Raw genomic sequence first — 21,005 nt, 5'->3', positions numbered from 1 at the left:
CTGCCAGCCATTGGGGAGAGCTTCATGAAATAAAAGGCTGCAAGACAGATGGCGAACTGGCAGTCTTTGTGTTGGACTACAAATTAATATTGTTATGTGTTGTGTTGTCGCACTTGCTTGATGTTTGGCCATGTTAGCAAAGTTGGAGAGTTTTTGTTTTTGATCATTTTGCACCAAATGACAAATGCACGTGTACAGCTGTCCTTATTTACAAAAGTGCATTACAATCTGAAGCTGTAGGGATGCTGAATCGCACAAGAAAACACATCTTACATAATAATGTGACTGTCCTGTACAACAAAGAATAATATTATGACAATATATTGATTGACGTGTGATAGATATATACAGTATAGACATACACATGTGTGAGTTTAAATTTAATGTATTTTTTTCTTTTGTTTGTTTTATTTAGTCAGCAAGATACTACATGGGTAAGGACATGTGGTACTACCATTGTTCCTTGTAGTAACTAATGTTTCAATAAATATTAGTGTAAGTTGGTTTATACTTACTATAAATGACAACTTCTCTCATTGCTTCCCTTGTTGTGTCGAATCTTCTCTACATTCACCAGGATTATGGGTGGGGACCACGGTGTCCAAGAGCAGGAAGAGCAGCTGGACAAACGTTCAACCGATTACAACTCAGGGCAGCCTGGTTTTTCCTAGACTAAAGGGGCCACTGCGAAGGATGCTTTGAATGAAAAGAAATGCTTCTTGTTCACCACTTAATATATATATTGCACTGCAGCAACTGATTGAAATTGTTTGGGAATAAATTTGCATTGGAGCGTTTCACTGTGTCTTATTTGAAAATGCTATTTAATGGTGACAAAACTAGTTTTACTTTTAACTCTTATTTCAACAACAAACAACAGCAACAAAGTAAATAAGTGACAATAAATAGAGCTGCTGCAGGGTTCCCATTTTCAAACGTGTCAGCCAGAGAAGAGTCAGCTGACATGTCAGGTGTTTTGTTAATAAAGGGTTTTCATGATACAATGACTAAGAAAACAACTTAAGCCTTGGATCATTAAATAAAAAAGTAAGTCACATGAATTTGAGAGTATAACGGTGCCTGACAAACCCTAAACAATAATGTGTACAGCTCTACACTTATGTAGCTAGAGTTTGCAATAGCTTCACTTACGGATATTTACAAGCTTCCTCATAGCTGTAAATCCTGGAGGTCTGGGTAAAGCTTAAAATATTAGCATGATGTGCTAGAAACTTTAAACCATGGGTAGTTTCAAAGCCTAAACCCAGTATGATGCAACTCAACAGTGTTCATAATAGACATTAGAAGATACCAAGACAGGAGACCCCTGACAACATAGCGGCTAAATGAACTTGTGAGATGAAGGGAGGTCAAGGCCCCAACTGCTGCTGCGATTGATGACCCTGTTGGTGAGCATACCAAATTAGCGAGCTCTAACTATAATTACTAACTTCCCCTTGATTTTTTAGAACACTGGCATGCACCTGCCACGTTCCTTGTTTAGATTAGATCAGCATTTTAACACTGCATTGCAAAATGCTGTGTTTTACCTTCCTATATTGCAAAACACTATGTACACAATGAGAAATGTGTCCATTGGTATAAAAAAGACATGTATCTGCCACCATACACAGGTCTATGCCACACCGCTTCCTTAGGTTTGTTTGACAGCAACCTTTTGACTCTTCACTGAATCAAAAATAGGTAAGGACAAAATTTTTAATCCTCATTCACTAACAGTATAAGCAAAACAGTTGTTTGAGATCAATCAAATTTGATACAGTATATATAATGTGTCTTTCAAGCTTGCATAACCAGTAAAGAAAAATAACTGTACACTTCGTTTTTAAAAGTCATTGACTCTGGAAAGTCATTTGGTTCTTGTTTTTCAGGATGAAGTGCATCACGCTCTTTCTTGTGTTGTCGCTGGTCGTCCTCATGGCTGAACCTGGGGAGGGTTTTATTCACCACATTTTCAACGGAATTGCCAATGGTACTAATCATGAATTCTCTTTTCACAGCAGACATTTTGACATGACTGAGCTAGAAATGCACAGGTGTAACTAATAATATAAAGACCTGTCACTATTCACAATAAGATGGTGCTTGACCTGGCACACCTAAACACAAGGCAGCCATTACTGAGATCATTGATTACAATTACTTCAAAGATGATTATGAGTTATTAATAAATTAATTAAATTCAAAAAACACAAGGGTTCTAACTTACATATTTTTCTTACTTGAGCTATTTTTATATACTTAACATATTTAATTATATTATATTATTGTCTCTTCACTTCCACATTTTTTTTTTTATCAACAACACCAGTTGTTGTCATCATACAGCCTATCAGCCTATTGATTTATACATTGATTTATACAGTGTACTGTATATAGTAAGCATATGATATAAAACATTTTCCAAGTCCAAGCACTGCAGAAAACCATGTTTACATTCCTCAAAGTATGCAACGAAAAAAAAAATCACTTTGGAATTGATACCGAAACTCGGGTATCTTAATTGCACTGGTGTATGGGAGTCACACTATTACACAAACATGCACAAAATGTGTTAGAAATTTTTGTTTACAAGGATACAATGCATTCTTGGTGAATTAATTACTGTATTGACTGTACTCTGCTGTAAAGACTTTTGTTATAAAACACATGATGTGTGAGTTAAGACTTAATGTAACTGTTTTCTTCTTTTGTCTGTTTTATACAGTCGGGAGGATGATCCATGGGTAAGAACATCTGCTTCTACTACTGTTACTATTCCTACATACACTTAAATTACTACAAAAGATATTAAAATGCATATAACTTGGCTACACATAGCCCCTTTATTAAATGTATATGGGCTAAATCCTCTCAATTCTTTCTCCCTCCACCAGGATTGTCACCGGGAGACACGGCATGAGAGAGCAGCAAGAGCTAGACAGACAAGAGCAGGCAGCTTTTGACTAGACTTCATGAATCTGTGAGGGTTCACCTGAAGGAGCCATTTAAAGCAATGTTTACGATGAAAAGAAATGCTTTTTTTGTGTTGACCTTTTTAATTTTAAATTGATTTTGAAATGTTTTCGGGTCAATGCTGAAATAAATTAACTGCCCCTGTGATGCTTCTTGCATTACAAGAGGAAGAAATCTAGGGGTTTAGTACATTTTTGATGCTTTGATTAATTTTGGACAATTTGGAATTAATTAATAAAATATGCATTATAAAAACTAAACATTCCTCTGCTGTCTTTATTTGACTGTGTTGATACAGTTTTAACATTGAGTATTCTGATTTATGTAAAAAGTTCAAAAATAAACTTTTTTGCTTTCTAATAACTGCAATATTTGCTGTCTTGTATGTTCTATCTTATGTAGTACTGTACATGTATACGTGTTTTTAACCTGTTAATCTATTAGTAGATTTGTAATGCAAACACAAAAAGATCTTCTGCATAGTTCTTGGGTTTATGAGTACAATAGAAAGCATTATCACAAATGATTATAACAACCAAAATGTCAAAAGGCTTAACAACTGTTATTTTCCATGGGAACAATCATCAGTAAAACTGCACTGTAAGGTTGCGTTCACACCAATTTGCCTTTTTGTGTGGTACACACCACAAACATATTAAGAGGAAATAAAAAGAGAGGCAAAGTACTGCAACAGTCAATAACAGAAGGTGGAGAGTTTGACTGGGGCAGTGCACCTGTCAAAAAGTAAGGGAAGCTCAGAGAGGACAGAAACCTGTGGAGCAGAAGGGCAAACGCTAGCTTGATCTTGATTTTTAGTATGAATATACAGAATAGAAAAATTACAATCAAAATATGAAAGACATAAAATAAATACAACAAATACGTAATATGAAATAAAAGCAATAGGCTAATTATTATAACGTGTAATATTTAATATTGATTAATGGTTGTCACCTTTTGATATATTAAACTTTAGGATATATATGCATTATTTAATTAATTGATTCAAGGAGTTACATATGAATTCTGTAAACATAAGCTGCTTTTATGAAAGGCCTTTTGCATGGGTTAACGTTTGTTTTTGCATGTTTGCAATAACTTCTCTTGGTCCACTTTGCTGGACAAATGCAAACATGTCGTGGTATTATCTGTGATAAGTCTGATGCAGAGTTTCTTCCTCGAAATGCTTGCATTATTGAATGATTTAATACCAGCCTCTGATGTCGGCTGATAGCCTATGTGCTGACCAATACCAATGATAACCTGAGGATGCTACATGATGATATCCAGGTAGGATTTTCCCCAGCAGATTGTATGACCAATAATTCAACCACATTTCCACAACATAGCTTTTATTTGCAATTCCACCATTTCAGTTTTTGAACGCAAATCGGTCCAGTAGGAAAACAAATAATGTATCATCCTCGCACTAGTTTGATTTAGGAACTGGGCCTTCAGGTGTGAACCCGCCCTAAAAGTCAGAACTGAAAACTACATATGGACCTTCCAACTAGAAAACGTGTTGTTGTAGCCCTGTATCTTCAGACGCACTTAAGTGTTTAGTTGTGTTGTTTCATATCAGTCCTCCATCCATCAATCACTAATCTCCTTCAACCTTGCATCCCTGAATGCAGAGCCTAGAAATGCTGCAATGTAACTTGTACACAGAGCTCAAATGGGCATTATGTGCAAGTGTGCTTTAACTTCACATTGCACCTCACTTTCTTACTAATGACAGGTCAAAATATACCCATCAGTGTGATTTAAAGATAACAGAAATGTGCCATCTCTTTTGTGTCAGTTGGATGTGTCAGTATATTTACATAAAACAACAAGTAGATGCTAAAATGAATCAAGTTTGCAACAGGAATACTGGTCTAAGACACTGACAAATTGGTTGATAAGTCTGGTACAGCACACTGTTATGCAAGCCAACAGTCTCCTAGAGTGTTACAAATGGACCTGAGACAAATGCCAAGACAAGTATCCACTGATAATATAGCTACTCAAATCAACTGTCCTGTACAAGCATAAAGTAGGGGAGACAGCAAAGCAACACCTGAAGACACTACAAGACAGGACTTGGCTTATACTGCAGTACGGTATACAAGAAGGAAGCAGAGGTCAAAAGTACACTGTTTTAGCTGACTCTTGGACTTCTATAAAGAAGAAGCACAAGGGGACTGTTATTCACATTTATTCACATTTCACTGGAGACCATGCAAAACACAGACCCAGCAGCAGTAAATTCAAGGGTTTTGTGTAACAACAGTACTAGTGCACTGGGATATTGGAAAATGTTTAGAAAAACAAGTTATGAATATATATCCACATTTAGAGATGGAGATTATAAATACACGTGATAAATGTGTAGTTAATGATATAGATTTGTAGCAACCTGGCCATCAAACAAGAGAACATGCCTCTGCATACTTTATTACATCATTTCAATTGAATATCCCAAAATGTATAATTTAGAGACAAAATACTTTACTCTCCAATTTCATTAAAGAGGTGAACGTATATTGAGAAACATAAGACATTTTGTTCATGTTTGTCTTTCTGACTCTGGATTCTCTGACTGAACTAAAAACCTGGACACAAATGAGTGATGAAAGGAGTGAATGAGTGGAATGACTTCAGTTTCTTTGTTAACCTTTGATCAGCATCTGCATCTCAGTAATGAGACTTTCTATGTTGCAAAATACTGCATAAACAATGAGTAAGGGATTTACTAATTGCTATAAAACAGATGTGTGTGATCCAACACACAGAAATTTACAGCACCTGTAGATCTCGTACTGCTTACTTGGCTCTCTTTGTTAACATTTTTTTGACTTTCACCCTCAGTCAGTGGAAATAAGTAAGTATCTCATCTTGATTTATCGGCGACACAAGTGTTGCACATGTGCTGAGAATTGCTAGTGTCTATTTTATTTTTTGAAACTGGTAATACAAGACTAGTAACCTTTGTGATGTGTTTGGATGTGGTTTTTCAGGATGAAGTGCATTACGCTCTTTCTTGTTTTGTCACTGGTCGTCCTCATGGCTGAACCTGGGGAGGGTTTTTCTGGCGGCCTTATCAAAGCACTTTTTCGGGGTAACCACTCACAGAATTTATTGGCATTTTTCACATATATTTTGACAGGATATAGCTGGAAACGCACAGATGTAATAACATTAATGATGGCTTATGAATAAATAAATAGATGGAATATGATATAGATGCATGCATCTACAGTATATGTGATATGAACATATAGCTAAACTGAACCTTAATACGTTTAGGTTTACTTATTCATTAATCATGATTTTGCTTATTTTAAACTGTATTCGATAAGATTTTAGAAGTTTGGATTTTTTCATTAAATATACAAAAGTGTTTTGATGTTGTCAATGTTCAGAATGTGATAAACACTATGTACAAGTATGCACAATAACTTAATGAATGTTTATTAGGTCTTAAAATGTGTTATAAAGAATAATTTCATACCAGTGTTTTCCCTCCTGTGAGGTATAACATAATGTGAGTAATATAATAATAATAATAGTAATATTATTTTAACCTGTTTGTTTGATTTTGTCTTGTCTGTTTTATTTAGTCGCCAAGCTTATCAATACATAACTACTTGTGCTTGACGATACCTGATACATTTAATAGTAATTTCTGTGAGTTGTTATGTTCTGGAGCTGAACTCTCTTAATTCTCTCTCCACCCACCAGGCTTCTCAACAAATGTGGCATGAAAGAGCTGCAAGAGCTGGACAAACGTTTGTTTAATCAAGAGCAGGTAGCTTTTGACTAGACCTTCTGAATCTATGATGGTCCCTCGGAAAGAACCACTCTGAAACTTTGTTTTAGATGAAAAGAAATGCTTCTTGCTTTTCAACATAAAAATGCACCAACTCATTGCTTCAAAATATTGACCGAATTGATCTTGGACATTTGTAAAAAAAATCTGCATTTCAGTGCCTCAGCCGACTCCAGGGGTTCGAAGGGGGCCTCAGCCAGCGCTTCGAGAACCACCGCCAGGTCCCAAGTGGGAACCAGACCACCCTGTTGAGTCTGGGGGGGCGGACCCGGAACTGCAGCCTGTAGCCCTCATGACGGTGCTCCATGCCCCTCGGGGCTGGTGGCCAGTGTTATGCGTAGGCCTCCGGCGGCGCCCTGAAGCGGAGGTCCACCAGGGAAAACCTGCCAATAACCCGCGGTGTGTGAGCCTGATCGTTTTCCAGCTGCAACCCCTCAAGGCGGGCAGACTGGTGAGAGCTCGCTGGCTGTTAGCGTGTCCCCAGTGCCAAGACGGCGGGAAAAACAGCGCCTGTTGACGACAGCATCCACTGCCTCACCAAACAGGCCACCAGTCCCGTGGGGCTCCTGGCCGGTGTTATGCGTAGGTCCCCGGTGGCACCCTGAAGCGGAGGACCGCCAGGGAAAATTCACCGGCAACCCATGGTGTGTGAGCCCGATCGTTTTCCAGCTGCAACCCCTCGAGGCGGGCAGACTGGTGAGAGCTTGCTGGTGGTTAGCGTGTCCCGAGCGCCAAGACAGTGGGAAAACAGCGTCTGTTGCCTGAGCCGCCACAGGGGAGGGGACCTCGGTCAGCCTCTCGGGGAGCTGTGGGAGAGAGCGCCGCCTCGCGTCCTGGTTTTGTTGAGGGGGACTACGGGAAGCAACGCTTCGCTTCTGGCTCCGGTGGTAGGAGCAAGACGAGGGCTGAGCTCAGCCGTCGCCGTCCTGGACCCAGACCGGCGGGGGAGATATTGCTCAAACGCCTCTCTCTGCGTTTCAGCGTGCTGAAACCTGAAGATGACAGCATCCATCAGCCAATGCTTGGTAACACGGAGCGTTTAAGTCCGTAGCTCTACGGAGCTCAGTCAGGTCCTCCTCAGAGGGACCTCCCCCTAGGTCATAGTCTTGAGAAGATCGGCCTGGTACACCTGCAAGATGGCCATAGTGTGCAGGCTTGCACCAGCTCGACCCGCTGCCATGTAGGCAGGTGTTTCGTCCGACACAGCTTGGTGGGGAGCGCAGACATCTGAAGGAACGAAGCGAGGGTGGGAGAAAGATAGCTCGCGAGCGCTTCCTCCCCCCAAGGCATCGTTCCGTAGCCGTGCTGCTTAGTTTTTGTCATGCTGCTGTAGTCCAGAAGAGGGGACACAGTCAGCCGTGCAGAGCATGGTCTGTTCCATGATTTACATAACTCAATGTGCAAATCAGGAAAGAACACGGGGGTGGCGCTCAGGCTGCAGAAAAGCTCATAGAGGTTACTGCCGGCCTGCGGTTCCTGCCCTGCATCTCATAGCTGGGCGCGGTCTGATGACGTCAGCCTGGCTCCCGGAAGTCATCCTCCATGATGCTAAGCACGTCTAGCTCCTCAGAATCAGACTGTGCAAGCCTCTCCAAACTCATACCTCGGGTGGGAGTCCCGATGCCCTCGGGACTGCCAAGGCAAAATAACCCGAACAACCAATATCAGGAAATCTAAGGTTAAAATGTTGTGTTAAAAGTTTTCCTGAAATCAAAGCCAACTTAAAAATCACTAAAGGAAACACAATATTCAAAGAAATAAAATCTCCTCATACCCAACTATAACACAAGTTTTAACAGTAAAAACAGGCAAGGATTCAAATAAAAGTAAGTTTAAAATAATAAAACAGGTAGGCTTTGCATTAATAAGTCAGGCTAGGCAAAGCAGCAGTGGCAATCCGTGCAGCATGAATACAGAAACAGCGGTTATACGATTAGATATACACAAGAGAACAACGAGACTGGTATGCTACCTACGAAAAAGTACCTTTGTTGTTCACACATTCCCGAATCACTGCAAACATTTACATGCTTCACGGGCCATTTTCCAGAGACCTCGCAGACACAGCAAAGACCACACAGAGTGTCAATCTAGGTTAACAGTAAAGGTACAAACTTAGCGCACTACATAACAGAGAACGACATTGGTAAGTTTGCAGGTGTTACATACCTCGAACAACGGAACAGATCAGTGTAACACAACCACACCATGCAGCGGCAACAGCTGAAGGAGGGAGCTCGGAGCTGACCGGACAGGCCTTTATTTCCGGGTGGATAAAGTGTTGACCCACGTGACAGGTGACAGTTAACCTGCCGGTTATGATTAGAAATAATGGCAAAACGACCTACCTCTCTCGGGATTTATTACCTTAGTAAACACTTTCCTAATGAGTTTATGGTCTCAGTCGCTAGTTTCAGGTCTTCTTCAATACAACATGATGTTCATTTAGTAAATTAAGGTCCCATTTAGAGGGAAATAGACCATAAAGCAGCGTATGCTTCAGGGCGGGATTATCTGTGATTGATAAGACACTACCATGGCGACCTGTCAATCAGGCTACAGTGACTCATACGCACAGCATTGTGCGCCGTTGAAAAAGCTTATAAGGAGGTATCTGTTCACTTTCCCTGGTGAGTACATTTAGTTTTAAGCCTGTTGTAAACAGGCATTGTATTAAATTGGATTGCTCTTTTTTTTTTTTTACAAAACTCAGTGAATTGAATTCTACATAAGATAGGTGACTACGATTCAGACAAAAATTATGGGGAAAGGAGCTCTGCAAAAATATTAGTTTCTTTAGAATGATGCACACAGTCCAGTGACTAGCTGTTACAACAAGTTTAATAATCTAATTTTTCAAAAATGAAAAAAAAATCCATGATCATCAATATCTGAAAGCACCAATATGCACAACTGAAAGTCACATAATGTAGAAACTGTCAAGCTTCACTATTCATCCTGTGCATTTTTTTTGTGCAGCTTTTTTTAAATAGCACTGTACCCCATAGTTACACCGTATTTTCAGTTTAATACTTAGCCTACAGATTGCAAACCAAAATGACTTTTCTGAAACTTTTCTGCCTATGAATATTTTTTGGGCTGTGTCTCTGCAGGTTCTCTGCGGCTGTCCCATTGGCGTTTTTTAGGTCATAATGACAGCAGCGATACTAGTGCCATCTAGCGGCTAGAAAACACCAGAGTTTCGCCTCTGGAGCCAGCAGCCCAATTGGATACTAAACAGCCAATCAGGTTTACTTTCTCCAAGTATGTGATTGGCTGTTTTTGTGGCGCATTGTAATGGCTCTGCATTCTGCCAGTTGAGCAAGCAGGGAGGCAGAGTACATTGCTTAAGTTGCAGAAACCGATTCAAGAGGCTGAAATCACCGAGTTGTAGTGGTATTGGAAAATATACTCAAGTAAAAAAGAAAAAAAGAGAGTAAATGTTGCATTACATGTTTGCAGCGGTCACCGTGTTTATGTCAATATTGTTGTGAACTCAACCAGACGCACTTCAAAGAAGGTCAGATGGTGTCAAAAGAGGGAGGGAAGTTTCCCTCCCCGAGAGTTGACCTTTTCACATGTAAAACCCAGAGACATCGCCTAGTGTTGGTAAGGACCGAAAGAGACTCAATCAGACAATGAATCGCTTAAGGATTGTGTATTCAGAGAGCCTTAGTGAACCTTTCTAGCCGTAAAGGTGTCACTAAAGACAGTCCACAGGACAGGAAAAGGGGCGATCTGACCCCTTCTCCCTCCAGCAGGTCACCTCCAGCCTCAATCTGACTCTTTTCTCCCCACAGAACGGCTGAGCCATAAACCACCAATTCATTCTCTGATAACCTGTGCGATAAGCCAGGAATGCAGAGAAGAAAGACCATAAAAACCCCTGTTACTCGAACCAAGCAAGGTTCCAGTATAACTGTGTTTACTCTGTTTAAATAATAACCTTGCTAAGTGAGCAGCAGTGTTAGCCTCTGAGTTTAGTAAGTAATAACCCTGTTGTTATCCTTTAGTGATGTTTGAAGACTAGCAGACCCATAGAAAGTAATCTTGAACTAGTTTTCTAACCTCTTTCTGTGTTGTCTTAAGTCATTCCTGTTACTCCCTAGTAATCACTGTCTATTCAATGCTAACTACTGCTTTAGTTAAATGTTTCATATACAATTTCTTACTAAATTATCCATGGAAACGCTCGTAGGCATCACCAGCCTCTCAGTTAAAGTGGAATGTCTACTCTTTTCTTGTGTGACCCGAGTGCCACCAAGGGGACAAGAAAGGTATAACACGCAAGTGTTTAAAACTCGGCTTACACTGACAGAATTGTTAAATAGGCCTAAATATTACCATGTAATTGCATAAACGAAATTTTACTCTCATGCTTACATCTAAATTGTCTCATGAGTTAAAACCAGTAACCAGCAAGTATACTGAGGACATGTAATCAAGGTTTGTTTACGTTTCATATAACCATTATAACCTTTTTCCATAGTGTTTAGCCTTGTTTTAACTGTCTTTATCCGAATGTTTAGAACTAAGTATTTTTCCAAATGTCGATATTGTGGAGAGAGAGATCAAAGAGAAATACGCGCAACGTATATTTCTTTATCCCAAAAAGTTAACACCTTAGTGACGTTTGGGAGACCATCCCCAAAATTGACGTCACTACCTAGCGGGATCAATAAAAAGGCCTTGCTGTCTTTTGTTCAAGCTTCTTCTTGCCTCTTCAAAACTCTTCGTTTAAACTTTCTTGAAACTAAACCTATACGTTCTCTTAACTTCCTTTACTTTTGAAATTCCGATTTTTGTTTCGTACTTAAATCTCCTTCAGACGAGCTGAGAAAGCTACGACCCTGAATTCCAAATTTCTCAGCGGGAGATTTGATTTTCTTTATTTTGTTTGGAGCTGCCTGTTTAACCTCAGCAACATTAAATAGCCTATGTTCCCGAGGCCTCGCGAACCTACGGTGAATGTGTGCGTTTATTTGATTTTGTTGTTGCAACCTCATCCGACCGTTGTGAGCAACTTTGGACCAGAAACTCAGAAGCCTTCATTTATGGCCTTGAATAAATGAAACCACGGCTTCGAAGACAGAACCCTGAGTGGGCCCTATAGCGACACCAAACGAACTGAGATCAGAGCAAAAGCCTTGGCTGACAGCCCGTTGCTGCAAGCGCTTCCCACAGAGGACTCCGGACCCAATCCACCGGTTTCAACCCAACTTGAAAACGCCACTGGGGTCGGGCCAGAACCGACTTCCCGAGCCAACCGGCAGTCGAGCCTCGCCACGGGATCTGCGGCAACGGTAGGCCAAAACAAACAACACTCTGTGACTCGTTGGTGTTCTATGGGCTCCATCCACAGTTAATAACCCTTAGATTAGACAAATTAAATCTGCAACCCAATTTCGGTCATTCGTTCCCTCATACTCGTAGAATTCTCTCCCTCTACAATATAAACTGAAATTCCATCGAACCTTACATAGGCTACCCTTTTTAGTACCTCCTTGTTGTCATATTAACTGTTATCCCTGTAATATCACCACATTTACCCACAATTGTACCCTCTTCTGTTAGTTAATAAATTCACTTTGAGCACAGCGATGTATGTGTGTGTGTTATTCAGAATCTAGAGTCCCAATACACAGAACTTACGCTCAGATCTGAGACTGACTGATTGACCTTACGATTTCAGAATAACAACTAATGAATTAACCGAACTCGGTATAATTCTCAGGGTATACTCAAGGACCTAAAGCCTTGGGCAGACAAGCAAATCTTTAGGTGGTGCTCCTAATTTCGAGGTATAAAATTAATATTCCCGGAAATATTAATTTTCATAACTGTATTAAAATTTTACATAGCCGAGCCGGTCTGCTACAATATCTATCTACAAATTTGTGAATTCTTTGTCTGTGATTTCACATTCAGAACACGGGTGTGTGAATATTCTATACAAGTGAACATTTTAACATACAAGTACAGATTTTTGTTCTACAAGTGCTCACATCAAGTCTACAAGCTCTTACATGTTGCACCATATTTACCTTTATACAATTTGGTCATGTGTATCTATTTGAAGGTTTGTGACCACCTGAGGAAGTTCAGCAAATCAAAATAATGATCCTAGAGAGTCTCGGTCACAATGTTTGTTTCTAAATTTATTTTCATTTTGTATTATGTTGTGTTACCAGACTTGATGTTACATAATTTTTTAACACAATGACAACGTTGTTGACTGTTTCCCCTCACTGGTTTTCTCAATAACCTAAGTCATAATGATTTCACAACATTATGCTAAAACATTTCTTCCTTTTCTCAACATCACGCACTTCTCAGTTCACATTTTTCAAACCCATAGTCTGTAACTACTGACATTTTAAGCCACTTTAAATACCATAGCAGTTCAATACTAAGAATGTATGTTAATTTAACAAAATACTGTACATACTGATGTGATTATACAAAGATACAGTATCTGTTTAAACTGCCAAACATTATAATAGATTTTATGGTGGGATAGTTAATTGAAAAATCAATATATTAGATATTCCAGAGTGTCTGCTAGGGATTGAACCATTGAACCCTGACATATATGACCCTATGTGCATTTTATTTTGGTAATGGTCAAAATGGTAAAAATCTTGAAATGTATTAATTTGGTTTTTTTTAAGCATTCATCGTTACATTTGGCACAGGTCAAAATCATTTTGTTGTGTTTTAGTATGCATAGCAATTGTTTCTCACAGCTTAAAAAAGCCGAACTTGAACTTGCTATTAGATCAACACCTTGTCATCTGTGCACAGAACTCAATGTTGCACTTGCGAAACACAATTTCACTGAATACTGAGAGAAATTATTTCAACCCTCCTGACTTTGCTCTACTTCTTTTCTCAGGCTGGAAAGGAAAGACACATACAGTCCCCTCAAAAAGTATTGGAACGGTAAAGCAAAGTCCTTTGTATTCGTTGTTCACTGAAGACATTTGGGTTTAAGATCAAAAGATGAGTATGAGATGAGAGTTCAGAATTTCAGCTTTTATTTCCTGGTATCAGAATCAGCTTTATGTGTACACATACGAGGAATTTGACTCTGGATTGCTCACGATGTGCTTACTCATACAAAAATACAAAATCACAATAATAAAAATAAGGCACAGACTTCAGTGTAAACAACACAAATATACACACTATGAACAAAAACAATATGGACATATTGAGAAATAGTGCAGTGAGCAGAGTGCAAAGGATGCAGGAGTATGTACATGTCGGAGGTGAATGTGAAATACAGGTACATATACATGCACAGTGCAATGAAGCATAGTGCAAAGGATGCTGGAATAAATTATTTTGTGCAGGAGCAATGTCTTGAGGTAGGTGGATTTGGTATACAGTATCTTCAATATGACAATATAACAGTATGAAATAGAGAATGGTGAATAAATAATAAGTGTTAGCAAATAAACAGGTGGCTGATTAGAGGCAGTTACTGTGTTATTGCACAAGAATTGTTCCTGACACCATGAGTCAGAAATCAGCTGTTCAGAGTGATTGCTTGTGGGAAGAAACTGTTCCTAAGTCTGTTGGTTTTGGCGTACAGTGCTCTGTAGTTCCTACCAGAGTGGAGAAGCTGGAACAGATTGTGTCCAGGGTGAGATAGATCTGCAGTGATGTTTCCTGCCTGTATTCACATCTAGATGTGTTAAACAACTCAGGTCATATCACTGTTTGTATTAGACCACACCATTCTTATGTGAGCAAAAGTATAGGAACAAATAATCTTAAAGTAAATAAATTTAATATTTGGCAGTATAACCCTTGCTTGCAATAGCTGCCTCCAGGTATTCTAGGCTTTTACCGCAGCTTCTTTCAGTTCTTGTTTGTTTCGGGGTGTTTCTCCCTTAAGTCTCCTCTTAAGGAGGTGAAATGCATGCTCTATTGGGTTAAGGGTCAGTGGGTGCGCAAAGCAGGAGTGAGCCCAAATGCACGACACTTAGCGCTGAGATACAGTTCCAGGTTTCTGTAGGCAAGACCAACAGGCAAGACAAAACTCACATGTAGTGAAAACTGGCACATCCAAAAATGCAGACTGAGGTAGCATAGTGACTGGCAGAACGCACAACATTCGACAGAGCATACATGCAACATGTGACAAAACACTGCAATGACCGGAAAGGGAATGAACAGAAACACCAAACATTTATACACAGGGACTAACGAGCAGGGTGGGAGCAACACACGTGACTGGGATCAGGGTTAACGAGGCAGAGAGACAGAAGGGGAAAACAGAGAGACTGGATGGCAGGCCGATTACTGGAGGTAACAGAGAGGCAGGCAGGCAGAGACAGCAAAGGGGAACAAAGAGGCAGGCAGACAGAGTGATAACTGGGGGAACAGATAGAACACTTGACAGGCAGACGTGGGGCAAAATTAATAACCAACACAGACAGAACACATGCAACAAAATACCAGACAAGAATCTAACTCAGACAATAACAGAAACCCATGTAAACAGACAAACACCAACCAACTATAACACAGGGATCATAACAGACAAAACCTAAACGAGAACTGAGAACTGGAACACAGAGTACCGAGCAGACTAAACCAAAATGATGCAGAGAAAGAACTACAAGCAAATACTACAACATGAACTAAGGCACAGGAGTAGGAACAAAGACATGGAACAAAAACCCAGACTCCCCAACAAGACACACAGACAGGACTGAAACCCAAAACCCAGACACAGAGAAAACAAAATCAAAACACAGAGAAGACACGGCCAAAATAATATAATCCAGACAAGCTCAGGACAGGATCGTGACATAAGGTCAGGTGATTGACTTGGCCAGTCTAAAACCTTCCACTTTTTCCCCCGATGAAGTCCCTTGTTTTGTTGGCAGTGTGCTTTGGCTCATTGTTCTGCTGCATGATGAACTTCCTCCCGATTAGTTTCAATGCATTTCTCCCTAAATTGGCAGACAAAATGTTTCTGTCCACTTCTGAATTAATTCTGCTGCCACCATCATGTTACATCATCAATAAATATTAATGAGCCTATTCCAGAAGCAGCCATGCACGCCCAAGCCATGACATCACCTCCACCATGCTTCACAGATGAGCTTGTATGCGGATCATAAGCAGTTCCTTTCTTTCTCCACACTTGCCTTTCCATCACTTTGGTAGAGATTAATCTTGGTCTCATCAGTCCATAAGATTGTGTTGCAGAACTTTCGCAGCTCATGTCTGTACTTCAATCTGGCCTTCCGATTCTAACTGCTGAGGAGTGGTTTGCATCTTGTGGTGTGGCCTCTATCTTTCTGCTCTCTGAGTCTTCTTGAACAGTGGATTGTGATACCTTCACCCCTGCACTGTGGAGGTCGTTGGTGATGTCACTTACTGATGTTTTGGGGGTTTTCTTCACAGCTCTTACGATATTTCTGTCATCAACTACTGTTGTTTTCCTTGGCCGACCTGTTCGACGTCTGTTGCTCAGGACACCAGTAGTTTGTTTCTTTTTCAGGACATTCCAAATTGTTGTGCTTGCTATGCCCAATGTTTGTCTAATGGCTCTGGTCGATTGTCCTTCTTTTCTCAGCTTGACAATGGCTTGCTTTTCTCCCATAGACAGCTCTCTGGTCTTCATGTTGGTTTATCCTCTTTAACAGAAAATGCAGTCTTTATAGGTTTGAAGGATGAAAACTTTGACTAGTCATGCAGAGCTATTTAATGTTTGGACAATCAACCTAAAAGGCAACACCTGGGCAACAAGAAACATCTGTCACATGTTCCAATAGTTTTGCTCACTTGAAAAATGTTGTTTAACATATCTAGATGTGAATACCAGGAAATTAAAGCTGAAATTCTGAACTCTTGTCTCATACTCATCTTTTGATCTTAAACCCAAATGTCTTCAGTGAACAACAAAAACAAACAAAGGAATTTGCCTTACCGTTCCAATACTTTTGTGGGGGACTGTATATTCAGTCATCCTTAATGCATGCAGTCAGTCATAAAGAAAGCACTGGTATAAAACATGTATGAACAAATGCAGTAGTACCACAGTCAACCTTAAATGAAAGACTGCCTTAAGGGCCCTGAACTGCAACACAGGTGTTTTCATTTACATTGCCTGATCAGACATGTCTTCCGGTGGAAGGTGGGCAGTTTTGGATTTCATGGTGTAACTGGTCTAATGGCTTTGTCCCAGTAAGTCATGACAAAAGCAAAAGTGAGCCAGCATGCACAATAAAAGGACCCTGAACAGAATGAAGCAGCTAAATGAAATTCAGCCATGATTGACTTTATCATTTACACCTGGGTTTAATACGTGTTTAACTAATGACATAAAACCTGTTAATTAGTGCGCTTTAGAGGTGCTAATAGGCAGATTTTTACCTGCATCCAAAACAGCATGTTAACCATCCTTTCATATATGGTTAATAATAACATAATATATCAATTAATGTACATTTCAATTCTGTATTGCAAAGTCAGTCTCTTTTTCCTTTGTCTTCTAAGTCGTATGAGTCCTGAATTCCACTCGATGGAAACCAGAGCTCATGAGGTGTTCCTTAATAGAGGGTGGCGTCATGTTATCCTAGGCAGGGTAAGGTCAAGCAAGTTGTAATTTACTAAGCTGTTTTAGATTGTCAGAGTTGGCTCTCATCCTTCATTGTTCATGCTCTGTGTGATCTTGCAGGCCAGTCATAAATCAAGAAACTGACATTCAGCTTTTTCATTAATGACCTTCTGAGTCCTGCAAAGATCATGGTACAGCCGAGGTTCCTGGGAGAAAGTTGTCTGATTTAAATTTCTTCATCACCACATCACCACCATCTTTAACACTCTACACTGCTTTCAAAAGAGGTCTAATAAGGCAACATAAGTGAAAACACCTGCAGGAGCTCTGAAGTCATGTAATCAACTAAAATTCAACTAAAATCTAAGTAATTTTGACGCCAAAATTCAGGTAATTTTTTAATTATCAGTACTTGCTTATTATCTAAAGCCTTTACGAAGCTGTCCAATCGGTCTATGGTTATGATTGACAGGAGATACACAGTATAACAAAGAAAAATGGCTAAATCATTTTTGTGTGTTTGGTGTAGATTTTATCCAGGTTGCTCAACTGTGTGACAAGATGTTTCACAATTGACCAAACAGTGATGTAAATGCAATAGCCAGTGTCATTTTAACAAAAAAAGAAAGAATGAGCATCTTTTCAGTCAGTACAAAACAATAAACAATTTCAATTTTAGACGTTATTTCAGAATGTTCTGTTATGTTAAAAGATTTCAAAATAAATAAACACCATAATGTTTACCAAATACCATGTCATTACTGGTTTCACAACATTTATTCATATAAAATAGATAAATGTTGTCCTCTCTTTGGAAAAGTCATGTTAGGTCGGTACAATCATATAAACAGTTATGGGACAGAACTTTTAATGGTCCCATTTTGTGAAAGCAAGTTGTTTACTTGTTTCCCCCAAAAGACAAAATCTCCCGTTAAAATCAAGGGCAAAGTTAAAGCTGTTAGCAGGCTTCGGATTCTTTTACTTATCAAAGCTCCTGTTGTTAAACTATCGACATTACTCTCATATTGAATTCAATATCCAGCTTTTCAGTACTAATTTAAATATACAAAGTGTTCAAAAATATACATTAATTGAAAATCAAATTATTAAGATTCACTGGCAGTGAGAGGTTTATTTAACATCATTTTTTTAATCTAATGAGAATACACAGACAGACGTAGCCCACATGATGCACTAACACACAATCATATTAATGGAGAATTAGAGTAGAGAGGATGGATTTGAAACAAACCTTCAGTTTCCGTGGCTACCTTTTCTCTCCTATATGCTCTTGCAATGTGTTCTTTGTTGGTGAAAAGCATGTAGCATTCTCTGTGGACTCCCACATTAGCTGGCCCATCTTGGTCTCTCCAGACTTCTGATAATTGAAATGTAGCTATGGCTTTTTCAGCTATTAAACTCTCAATGTTGAGTTTAACCCATTTCTGGGCACACTGAACAATTGCTTTTTTCTTATGCAGTCTATGTAATTAAGTGTCAATTTTAGCTTTGTCATACATGACTTACCAGATGTTTGTCATGATTTAGACAACTGCATAGTATTCACCAACATTTATTACTCCACCTTTGAATGTTGTATATAGTTTATCACAGGTGTATATTATAGTTTATTGTCAGTATTTATACAGTTCTTTGGCAATACTGTATCTGAATATGGACAAATTTTTACAGAGTAAACCTCATGATCACATCTGTCTTCGCGAAACTGATCACAAAAAGCACATGATAAATATAACTGATATTTTTTCTTTTTCTTTTTTTTACTGATACAGATTACAATGTAATTGAGATTTTTTTATATTTATAACATGAATTTAAACTAATGAAATGGAAAGCTTTACTATTTACTGAATTTTATTGAGTGTGTCAATATAAATTACAGCTGTTACAAATGCTTTTCCAATTACTGTACAATCACCTGAACTATGGAAAAGATGTCATAACATAAAGAAAGATCCTCTTTTATTGTTGGGTCTATGTACTAATATTACTAATCCCTTAACAGTAGAAATTAATATGTATCCTGAATTTGATATGTAAGTGTGACTGTAAAATCTTCAATCTATAAAGAAAGAGTTATGGTAACCTTTTGAAAATTTGTGGTTGAGATTAGATTATCATATTGTCATCCATCTGCAACATGACATTGCAAAATACAAAGAGAAACACAAAATTATGCTGAGAATTTGGATTCATCTCCTTATATAAAGACCTGTACCTCGCTGAGCACATGACCTGTAGATCTTCACACTGCTCAGTTTGAAAGTTTTCTTCTCCTCTGACAATCAATCTGTGGAAAGGTAAGAAGTAAAATGTTATCTTCATATTTATTCAAAAAAGTCTTTGGATTGTGTGATGAGTATTGGTACTGGATATATATCATGATTTGTAGCCCTGTTATGTTGTTGGATGAATAAATGTAGTGAATGAAGAGAGTCTGGATGTGGCCACTGTTATTCTCTTTTTCAGGATGAAGTGTGTTATGATCTTTCTGGTGTTGACGTTTGTTGTCCTCATGGCTAAACCTGGGGAGGAGTTTGGAGTTGCACGGACAGGTGCAAAGACTGCATGGAGACGTAAATCACAACAGAACATACATTCAGTTTCAACTTAATGCAATCCTTGATGCAGAAAGGCTACTTCAGACAGTTGTAATAACCACTAGTATAAAACGTAAAAAAAACTGCACCAAAATACATATTTGTAAATATGTCAATAATAATGTGCCTATGAGTTTGAAAAACTTGACTTTTCAAATAGATTACAAAGCTAGAGGAGTATATATTTTGTTTATTTGTTCTGTATTTTACTTAATTTAGTCCTGACAGCTCAGCTACACTCATTGGCCACTTCATACACCTGATTTTTTTCAAGCGCATACACAGAGCAGACAGCTAGCGGACTGAGGAGATACTCACTGAATTTGAGAAAAAGACTTGTATTGGGTTAGAATTGCTTGTTGCTTATAAACTGAAAGTAAAGCATTACCATTATCTTACAAACTACTGAATAATCTTTAGTACCATCATAATACTATCATATGGTTTGATGTTTTTTTCATTCTCATCATCATTTAGCACACAGGTGCAATTGGTTTTGAAAAATTTGAAATGGCTTGCAATTGCGAACTGTGCTGATGAATAAAACTGCAATACAAAAAGTCAAACTCTGTTTAAAGTTATTACTTAAGTAAATATAAGGAATGCGCCAATGTGATATACAGTGGGTACGGAAAGTATTCAAACCCCTTTAAATTTTTCACTCTTTGTTTCATTGCAGCCATTTTCCAAAAATCAAAAAAGTTAATTTTATTTCTCAGTAATGTACACTCAGCACCCCATCTTGACAGAAAAAAACAGAAATGTAGAAATTTTTGCAAATTTATTTAAAAAGAAAAACTGAAATATCACATGGTCATAAGTATTCAGACCCTTTGCTCAGTATTTAGTAGAAGCACCCTTTTGATCTAATACAGCCATGAGTCGTTTTGGGAAAGATGCAACAAGTTTTTCACATCTGGATTTGGGTATCCTCTGCCATTCCTCCTTGCAGATCCTCTCCAGTTCTGTCAGGTTGGATGGTAAACGTTGGTGGACAGCCATTTTCAGGTCTCTCCAG

At 38.8% G+C, this 21,005-nt stretch overlaps 2 protein-coding genes across 2 annotated transcripts in view; one reads left to right on the top strand and one right to left on the bottom strand.

The window, feature by feature from the left end:
• LOC123977532 (exostosin-1) overlaps positions 1 to 21,005 on the bottom strand; it is a 263,944-nt gene that overhangs the window by 112,691 nt on the left and 130,248 nt on the right. The window lies entirely within an intron of this gene.
• LOC123977534 (pteroicidin-alpha-like) lies at positions 1,654 to 3,023 on the top strand. Its single transcript, XM_046060288.1, has 4 exons — positions 1,654 to 1,704; positions 1,893 to 1,993; positions 2,729 to 2,747; positions 2,898 to 3,023. Exons 2-4 carry the CDS (start codon positions 1,894 to 1,896, stop codon positions 2,968 to 2,970), a joined length of 192 nt encoding a protein of 63 aa, XP_045916244.1. The 5' UTR covers positions 1,654 to 1,704; position 1,893; the 3' UTR covers positions 2,971 to 3,023.

Source organism: Micropterus dolomieu, linkage group LG10 (assembly GCF_021292245.1).
Source record: "Micropterus dolomieu isolate WLL.071019.BEF.003 ecotype Adirondacks linkage group LG10, ASM2129224v1, whole genome shotgun sequence".
Lineage (NCBI taxonomy): Eukaryota > Metazoa > Chordata > Actinopteri > Centrarchiformes > Centrarchidae > Micropterus > Micropterus dolomieu.
The sequence above is the reverse complement of the archived record's forward strand: the minus strand, read 5'-3'. Positions and strand labels throughout refer to the sequence as shown.

What these genes read in the sequence shown, in the direction of transcription:
- LOC123977534 (XM_046060288.1), top strand. Translation starts at nt 1,894, where the DNA reads ATGAAGTGCATCACGCTCTTTCTTGTGTTGTCGCTGGTCGTCCTCATG.